Here is a 10,000-nt window from a genome sequence, read left to right as displayed (position 1 = left end):
TATTAGTATTTGATATAAACGAAATTAATCGTTAAACTTTACACATTGTTATGATATAATTTAAATATTTTAATATAATTTAAATATTTTCATATAATTTAAATATTTTCTATCAGTGAATCCTGCGGTATATATATATATATATATATTATACACACTGGAAAACATCCATCCATTCCCATAGAAACAAACAAACAAACATCCATCCACATGGTAAACAAACAAACATCCATCCATTCCCATAGAAACAAACAAACACCCATCCATTCCCATAGTAAACAAACATTCATCCTTCCATTCCCATAGTAAACAAACAAACATCCGTCCATTCCCATAATAAACAAACATCCGTCCGTTCCCATAGTAAACAAACATCCGTCCGTTCCCATAGTAAACAAACATCCACCCATCCGTCCATTCCCATAGTAAACAAACAAACATCCATCCATCCCCATAGTAAACAAACATCCACCCATCCATCTATTCCCATAGTAAACAAACATCCATCCATCCATTCATTCCCATAGTAAACAAACAAACATCCATCCGTCCATTCCCATAGTAAACAAACATCCATCCGTCCATTCCCATAGTAAACAAACAAACATCCATCCGTCCATTCCCATAGTAAACAAACATTCATCCGTCCATTCCCATAGTAAACAAACATCCACCCATCCGTCCATTCCCATAGTAAACAAACATCCGTCCGTTCCCATAGTAAACAAACATCCGTCCGTTCCCATAGTAAACAAACATCCACCCATCCGTCCATTCCCATAGTAAACAAACATCCGTCCGTTCCCATAGTAAACAAACATCCACCCATCCGTCCATTCCCATAGTAAACAAACATCCATCCATCCATTCATTCCCATAGTAAACAAACATCCGTCCGTCCATTCCCATAGTAAACAAAAAAACATCCATCCGTCCATTCCCATAGTAAACAAACATTCATCCTTCCATTCCCATAGTAAACAAACATCCATCCACATAGTAAACAAACATCCGTCCATTCCTATAGTAAACAAACATCCACCCATCCATCTATTCCCATAGTAAACAAACATCCATCCATCCATTCATTCCCATAGTAAACAAACATCCGTCTGTCCATTCCCATAGTAAACAAACATTCATCCTTCCATTCCCATAGTAAACAAACATCCATCCACATAGTAAACAAACATCCGTCCATTCCTATAGTAAACAAACATCCACCCATCCATCTATTCCCATAGTAAACAAACATCCACCCATCCATCTATTCCCATAGTAAACAAACATCCATCCATCCATTCATTCCCATAGTAAACAAACATCCGTCCGTCCATTCCCATAGTAAACAAACATTCATCCATCCGTCCATTCCCATAGTAAACAAACATTCATCCACATAGTAAACAAACATCCGTCCATTCCTATAGTAAACAAACATCCACCCATCCGTCCATTCCCATAGTAAACAAACAAACATCCACCCATCCTTCCATTCCCATAGTAAACAAACAAACATCCATCCTTCCATTCCCATAGTAAACAAACATCCACCCATCCGTCCATTCCCATAGTAAACAAACATTCATCCTTCCATTCCCATAGTAAACAAACATCCGTCCGTCCATTCCCATAGTAAACAAAAAACATCCATCCGTCCATTCCCATAGTAAACAAACATTCATCCATCCGTCCATTCCCATAGTAAACAAACATTCATCCTTCCATTCCCATAGTAAACAAACATCCATCCACATAGTAAACAAACATCCGTCCATTCCTATAGTAAACAAACATCCACCCATCCGTCCATTCCCATAGTAAACAAACAAACATCCACCCATCCTTCCATTCCCATAGTAAACAAACAAACATCCATCCTTCCATTCCCATAGTAAACAAACATCCACCCATCCGTCCATTCCCATAGTAAACAAACATTCATCCTTCCATTCCCATAGTAAACAAACATCCGTCCGTCCATTCCCATAGTAAACAAAAAACATCCATCCGTCCATTCCCATAGTAAACAAACATTCATCCATACGTCCATTCCCATAGTAAACAAACATTCATCCTTCCATTCCCATAGTAAACAAACATCCATCCACATAGTAAACAAACATCCGTCCATTCCTATAGTAAACAAACATCCACCCATCCGTCCATTCCCATAGTAAACAAACAAACATCCACCCATCCTTCCATTCCCATAGTAAACAAACATCCATCCTTCCATTCCCATAGTAAAAAACATCCATCCGTCCATTCCCATAGTAAACAAACATCCACCCATCCATCCATTCCCATCCATCCATTCCCATAGTAAACAAACATCCACCCATTCATTCCCATAGTAAACAAACATCCATCCATTCATTCCCATAGTAAACAAACAAACATCCACCCACATAGTAAACAAACATCCGTCCGTCCATTCCCATAGTAAACAAACATCCATCCATCCATCCATTCCCATAGTAAACAAACATTAAAAGCAACAGTGACCCCTTCACAGTGTGTCCCGTGATACTGACGCCGCTCGTACAGCTGTATGCTGGAACAAGCGGTCATGCGTCTTTGTGAATCAAGGAACAGACACGACATTTCTTTTACTTTTTTTATTTTTTTAATGACTTCTTATTTAGAAAAGGAAACAGAGCATTAGAGCCGTTACACTGAATCAGTTACAGCTTTGGGTGGCGGTAATCTTTGCCTGCATACTTGGCCTTATCACCGAGCTCTTCCTCAATCCTGCAGAGAGCGAGAGAGACAGGGCGAGAGAGACAGAGAGGTTAGAGATGACATATGATTTTGCCTTGATGTGATTGGTCAGCTGAATTGATGTGTGATGTCATTGCTGACCTCATCAGCTGGTTGTACTTGGCCAAACGTTCTGATCTGCAGGGGGCACCGGTCTTAATCTGAGCACATGAGGAACAATTAGTGAAGCAGAGCAACAATAACACTGAATTAAATGTGTGTGTGTGTGTGTGTGTGTGTGTGTGTGTACCTGTCCCGTGCAGAGTCCGACCACCAGGTCAGCGATGAAGGTGTCTTCGGTCTCACCGGAGCGATGACTCACCATCACTCCCCAACCGTTAGACTGCGCCAGTTTACAGCTACACAGAGAGAACATGTGTAACACCATCTTAACTAGACACACAATAGAAGATATCTTTTCCATTTTAAATCAGAGCTTTTGTCCCAACCAGCCGCGACACAAGCGGCAGCACTTTCTATTTTTGGAATGGCTTCTATAGTCATCAAATAGGTCTAAAATGATGACATTCATAATGAGGGAGAAGGATTCGTATTGGGCCCTGTGGTGGAGCTCATAAAGAGGGACACTCCTAATGAGCCCTGTGGTGGAGCTCTGTGAAGGGGATTCATAATGGGCCCAGAGTGGAAAAATACTGTATACTAAACCGTATACTACACTTTTATGTCCTCATAAAAAGTGATGGGCCCAGCGGTGCAGCTCCGCGAGAGGGACCCAAAATAAGCCCTGTGGTGCAGCTCAGCGAGGAGGACATGCTGTATTACTCACGCCTGGATGGACTCCGTAACAGAGCCGATCTGGTTGACTTTCAGCAACAGGCAGTTACAGGCCTTCTTCTCACAGGCCTGCTGGATGCGTTTGGGGTTTGTCACCGTCAGATCGTCTCCCACCACTTGAATGTCCACAGATCCCGTGAACTTGCTCCAGTTCTCCCAGTCATCCTGGTCAAATGGATCTTCAATGGACTGGACTGCAAACAGATACACACTAAATACACAAACAAATCTCCTCGTGCATAGACTTTGTGTGTGTGTGTGTGTGTGTGTGTGTGTGTGCCAGGTGCACACAAATGATATCGGACTCTATCGGAACAAATACATCAAATGAGTCAATATATTGATTAAATAACAGTTGTGTTGGGGTTTAAACGCTTCTAAAATCAGCTCTTAAAACTGACTCTTGCATTATTAACAGGCGTTTTATATTTGATAATTAACAGCCATCATTGCCATTTGTTGTGAAGAATCAGAGATTTAGTTTGGAGGGTAAGGTGCGAGTGAGAGGTTGTGTACCCGGATAGTTCTTGATGAAGTTCTTGTACAGATCTCCCAGCTGGTCTCCAGTGATGTAGCGTTTTGGATCATCTGGAGACTTGAAGTCCAGATCATATTTACCAGCCTTGAAGAACTCCGAAGCGGCAACATCCATTCCAACGATGATCTTATCAGGATAACCGGCCTTCTCGATGGCAGATTTCAACAGCTCCAGAGCTACACACACACAGATCATGTATCGGCATAATCTAATATTGTGAGGAGTAACTTTACCATGACATTAATGTACTCGTGCTCTCAAACACGTCTAGTGAACGCACATACGTACCCTCATTGTTTTCCAGGATGTTTGGTGCGAAACCGCCCTCGTCTCCCACATTAGTGGCGTCTTTGCCGTATTTGGCTTTGATGACGTTCTTCAGGTTGTGGTAAACCTCTGCGCCGATCCTCATGGCCTCATGGAAGCTCTTGGCTCCCACCGGCAGGATCATGAACTCTTGCATGGCCAGTTTATTTCCAGCATGCGAGCCGCCGTTGATGACGTTAAACGCCTGCGTGAGAGACGAGACATGAGAGGAGAGACATGAGATTATAAGAGACATGACACGAGACGGTAAGAGACATGAGATGATGACACATGAGGACATGAGAAATTAGGAGATATGAGACAATAAGAGAGACATGAGACGCGAGACACGAGACATGAGACGCAAGACATGAGATGAGACACGGACATGAGATGATGAGAGAGACATGACACATGAGAGGAGAGACATGAGACGCGAGACACGAGACATGAGACGCAAGACATGAGATGAGACACGGACATGAGATGATGACACATGAGGACATGAGAAATTAGGAGATATGAGACAATAAGAGAGACATGAGACGCGAGACACGAGACATGAGACGCAAGACATGAGATGAGACACGGACATGAGATGATGAGAGAGACATGACACATGAGAGGAGAGACATGAGACGCGAGACACGAGACATGAGACGCAAGACATGAGATGAGACACGGACATGAGATGAGACACGGACATGAGATGATGAGAGAGACATGAGACATGAGACGAGAGACATGACACACGAGAGGAGAGACATGAGGCGAGACGATAAGAGACAGATGAGGCGAGACAGGTCGCGCTAGGCGCTGCAGACGTACAGGTACGGGCAGGATCACATCTTTGTTCCCGGCGAGGTCGGCGATGTGGCGGTACAGAGGAACGCCCTTCTCAGCGGCGCCTGCTTTACACACGGCCAAACTCACGCCCAGGATAGCGTTAGCACCAAACTGAGCTGTGAATGGAAATGGGATTAGAGATTTAGACAAGGTAAATAATGTTGCAAACACAGTTTCAGCTAGCGTTTGTCAATAGTGAATATAATCATCTTATACAACAACAGAAGTCTTTGGTTTGTCCTGATGTAAATGTGTTCTTTACATTTATTCTCTGTTCCATCGAGTTCCAGCATGAACTTGTCGATCTTCTCCTGCTCGACGACGCTGAATTTCTGTTCAGAGAGAGTCATGTGACATTCAGCAATCATGTTTTCATGCCATGATAAACGTAAACAATTGTTTTTCTGTGATGTATTGAAATTTTGATGTGCTGAGTGACTCCAGCCAGGTCTCCTTAGCAACCAAATTGGGCGGTTGCTAGGGAGGGTAGAGTCACATGGGGTAACCAAATTGGGCGGTTGCTAGGGAGGGTAGAGTCACATGGGGTAACCTCCTCGTGGTGGTGATTAGTGGTTCTCTCAATGGGGCGTGTGGTGAGTTGTGTGTGGATCGTGGAGAGTAGCATGAGTCTCCACATGCTGTGAGTCTCCGCGGTGTCATGCACAACGAGTCACGTGATCAGATGCGCCGATTGACGTCTCAGAAGCGGACGCAACTGATACTTGTCCTCTGCCACCCGGATTGAGGCGAGTAACCGCGCCACCACGAGGACCTGCTAAGTAGTGGGAATTCCAAATTGGGAGAAAATGGATATAAAAGATAAATAAAAACAAAAATGTACATATATAAATAAATAAAATGCATTACATTATTGTGGCAGAGTTGTTAAGACAAAGTGTCTTTAGAATGCAAAATATTGTTTATTTGCATATTATTGAGCATTAGCCAATCATTGGCCTACAGGTCACAGCCATTTAATTTGTCAATCAGTCTGAGATTTATTATAAGGGCGTGTCCAAGGATGCATCAATGTACACCTGCGTCAGATGGACGATTGGAGCGACTCGCTTTGGGGGCGTCAACTGTGTCAAGTGAAACAAAGTGTGAAACACTCCCAAAGTCCGTATGTGCGCTCCATTAAGCGCGTTTAGACGCAAGAACGCGTTCTCATCTTGTGCCGTCTGCTGTCGGTGAGTATGGTTTGTTCTCCGGATGAGCTGCTCGTTGTCTATACAGCTGGAGTTTCACTTACTGCCCCCTGGAGGACACTGGTGGTACTACAAGCTGGAACTGCTCAGGAATATTCCTAATTACGGTCCAGGACATGATTAATTGCACTGAATATACGGGTTAAATCGACAGCCCTATAGATCATAAATCAATAGATTTGATTGTGTTATGTTCGAGGTCGCTAGTTGAGAAAAACACCCCTAGAAAAACCCTCCAGGGCAAAATATTGCCCCTTAATAAACCCTTCGCACAAAGATAACGTTATCTAGCTGGATAAAGCGTCGCTGAAATTGCACGAAAAAGCACAAAAAAGCATCAGTTACAAACGTGTTGAAAATGAGGATCATGTTTGATGTTTGCATTTATAGCTTTACATTACAGCGGTTATATTTTCAGCACTTATTGCAATCGTTGATGTTGTGGAAGATATCTCACCTTCTCAAGCAGCTTGGGAGCGATGTCCTTGTTCACATGGTCCACAGCCTTCTGAGTCCCTGCAACACACATTGAGGATTGGTCCATGTTTGTAATGAGAGGTGTGTGTGTGTGCGCGAGATACAGACGTACCTTTGCCCAGGTAACGGGTTTTGTCTCCGTCTCGGAGCTCTAGAGCCTCATGAACTCCAGTGGAAGCACCGCTGGGAACCGCTGCCCTGAAACGACCTGAAAGTTGAAAGTTACAGAGGTGTAACAGACAGGTACAGTCATTCGGTCAGTGCAAGTCTATGGGGTTTATAACTTCAGTGCTCTACGGTTAAGTGTCTTCTGGCTTTGTCAAGTCAACAAAACTCTGTTAAGTACAATCCATATGAACACGCGTGTACCTTTAGTCGTGTACAGATCCACCTCCACAGTGGGGTTTCCTCTGGAGTCGAGGATCTCGCGAGCGTGGATCTTAGTGATGGACATCCTGAGAGACACACAATCATTATAAAAGACATTTGCACGAGACCTAAAGGAATATTCCGGGTTCAATACAAGGGAAGATGAATGTGGCATTTGTGGCATAAATTGGATTACCCGAAATGAATTTCGGTGTTCCAGAGGGACACTTATAATGGGGTCAATCTTTAGAAGGTTTAAATGTAGTAATGTGACGCTTATAATTTAATAAAAGCACTTACATTAATTCTTCCGTTAAGACTCGTGCATTATTAAAATGTGTGAATTATTTGAGCTGAGGAGTCGTTTAAAATGTAATTTTATGTCGTCATGGCAACAGTTGTAACATTGTCTCTATCTTCACACAGATGTGATCAGTGAGTGATTTAATGACAGTAAAATCATGTTAACACACATATTGTTCATGTCTTGCGTTTATACTTACTAAAATACTGTTTCACGTGTACAGATTAAACCCCACTGACTTGCATTGGAAGGGTCTCACAGAAATGCATCTCTTTAATAATCAACATTATGCCACAAATGCGGTCGATTGAGCTGGACTTGTAATGAAAGCGAATATTCCTTAAACACGCACACCAGCTGTCCTTACAGATAAAGTTTCTCCGCTATTAATAGAGCAGCGGCACCAGACACAAGAGTGTGTGTGTGTGTCAGAATCTCTGGCATACTTCATGACCTTTACAAAGCCTGATGAACCCTGACCTTTGTGTAAAGGCTTCCTGACCTTCTCTCACGCTCACTAGCGCGTGAGAGAGAGAGAGAGAGAGAGAGAGAGTGCAAGAGAGCAAGTGTGTTTGAGTGCGAGAATGAGGGTGACAGTGTGCTTGCGAGTCCGTTTGAGAAAGTGTGTGTGAGAGCGCGTGCACGACAGAGATAGAGAGAGAGAGCGCGCGTGCACGAGAGAGAGAGCGCGTGCACGAGAGAGAGAGTGAGCGAGTGAGCGTGCGCGAGACAGTGAGCGTGCGCGCGCGAGACAGCGAGCGAGCGCGCGCGTACTCACACTCACACTTGATTCATTAATAATCTTAATCAGATGCTGGCGAGTTTCTCAATTCAACTATTTGGATTCACGTTTTGTGGCTTAATTTGTTAAATGAACAAATATGTACAATGAAAATGTGAATCTGTCACTGTCAGGCAGCTTGAGCGGATTTGGATTGCATGAATAGGTTTGAATGATCATACTTCAATTTATTAGTGTTCAAATGTCTCCAATAAGGCTGTAAAATGGACGGACTGATGTGATCAACTTAACATTCACACAGAGCAATAGAACAATATTTTGACCAAAATCTGACGCATTTACTATAGAAATAAAAGACTTCTAGTTTGTTTTTTGGAGACTTCAGCTCATTTTCATGGCTTCTCCAGTCCTGGAGCGCAGCAAGTTTTAAATGTCTTGCTATTTTCAGGGTTTCAGTGACCTTTAGAGCCCTGTGGGTCTGTTCTGATGGAGACCGGACCGAACAAAAACCACCAATCACGGTCCAGACTCTTATCGCGCGCGGAGCTGCCCTCGAACTGTGACGTAATCACGGATTATCCAATAACTCCCATTGTGACGCAATAAAGACACCGAGTGCAATCTGACTTTTGCGTTTTTCTTTTTATTAAACAAATTAATTTAATAACTTTGTCTTTTAAAAACGACATTAGAAAATGAGTCGTTTGTTGGTTGTGATGTTAAATGTTATACAGATCGCCGATGGTCCCTATAAACTCGTTTATTCGCGTTTAAAACCGTACTGGAACTACATTTGTGCAAATAAAACACTAGAGGCGCTACAACAACTGTGTTTTATTCACTTTCACAGAAATCACGACTACAACGGCGGATTAGGACTTTAAAACACGCTTTTTTCCCCTCTATTACTCACTGACACGTTTATATACGTATTATATAAAGCACGTTTACTCATATATATATATATATATATATATAAATAAAAATTAAAATACGCTTCTATGACAGACACACCCACATTTACACACGTGAAGGTCATTCAGATTATAACAGACTGAAGATCAAAATCGACAAATTCCACCAACACTGAACATTTCCGGATATAAAACGCATTCAAACGGTCATCTCAAGCAATTCAGCCGATCCCGGATCAGAAGAAACTTATAGCACAGAACCGCAGCGGGTCAGAGTTCAGTGAGCAGAACCGATCTCAGGTCAGCCGCTCTAATCAGGAAGCCAGTAGACTTGAATTCGCCTCAGCTGGAGTCACGCGCGGGCGCGATTCAAACGTCGAGTTAAAGCGGGGAAACAGTCCACAACAAATCACAAACGTTAAAATACACCGTTAGTTTGCGTTGTTACCTGAGAGTGAACCGGGTCGGCGTCTGATTGTCTCGGCGTCTGACGGGCTGAGGGTGCTCGTCCCGACCTTTGCAACGCAATTTATAGACGCTCTCTCAACAATATCCCCATATATGGGAAACACGTTAGGGAGCGTCTAAAAATGACCAACCCTTTCGTCTTATTACAGCGCTGCGTATGTTTGAGGACACGCCCACAGCGGTATTATTGACATTGCATGAGTTTTATACTTTGATAAAGGAAGCAAACAAACGGTCTCAAAATTCTCTGTACATCTCATAGAGGCACTT

At 43.0% G+C, this 10,000-nt stretch overlaps 1 protein-coding gene across 1 annotated transcript; it reads right to left on the bottom strand.

Annotated features, from left to right (window-relative positions):
• Nucleotides 1-2,606: 2,606 nt before the first annotated feature.
• eno3 (enolase 3, (beta, muscle)) lies at nucleotides 2,607-9,823 on the bottom strand. Its single transcript, XM_052091413.1, has 12 exons — nucleotides 9,711-9,823; nucleotides 7,303-7,388; nucleotides 7,046-7,141; nucleotides 6,914-6,972; nucleotides 5,511-5,580; nucleotides 5,231-5,364; nucleotides 4,385-4,607; nucleotides 4,075-4,272; nucleotides 3,551-3,752; nucleotides 3,014-3,122; nucleotides 2,866-2,924; nucleotides 2,607-2,754 (listed from the first exon to the last, which is right to left on the bottom strand). The coding sequence occupies exons 2-12, from the start codon at nucleotides 7,385-7,387 to the stop codon at nucleotides 2,688-2,690; spliced, it is 1,302 nt and encodes a 433-aa protein (XP_051947373.1). The 5' UTR covers nucleotide 7,388; nucleotides 9,711-9,823; the 3' UTR covers nucleotides 2,607-2,687.
• Nucleotides 9,824-10,000: the final 177 nt, after the last annotated feature.

The sequence above is a fragment of the Xyrauchen texanus genome, chromosome 25 (genome assembly GCF_025860055.1).
Source record: "Xyrauchen texanus isolate HMW12.3.18 chromosome 25, RBS_HiC_50CHRs, whole genome shotgun sequence".
Lineage (NCBI taxonomy): Eukaryota > Metazoa > Chordata > Actinopteri > Cypriniformes > Catostomidae > Xyrauchen > Xyrauchen texanus.
The sequence above is the reverse complement of the archived record's forward strand: the minus strand, read 5'-3'. Positions and strand labels throughout refer to the sequence as shown.

Excerpts from the sequence above, each read along its gene's own strand:
- eno3 (XM_052091413.1), bottom strand. The coding sequence starts at position 7,387 with ATGTCCATCACTAAGATCCACGCTCGCGAGATCCTCGACTCCAGAGGA. Across the intron at positions 6,973-7,045 it reads AACCCGTTACCTGGGCAAAG|GGACTCAGAAGGCTGTGGAC; the intron begins GTACGTCTGTAT and ends TGTGTGTTGCAG. Across the intron at positions 4,608-5,230 it reads ATGTGATCCTGCCCGTACCT|GCGTTTAACGTCATCAACGG; the intron begins GTACGTCTGCAG and ends TCTCTCACGCAG.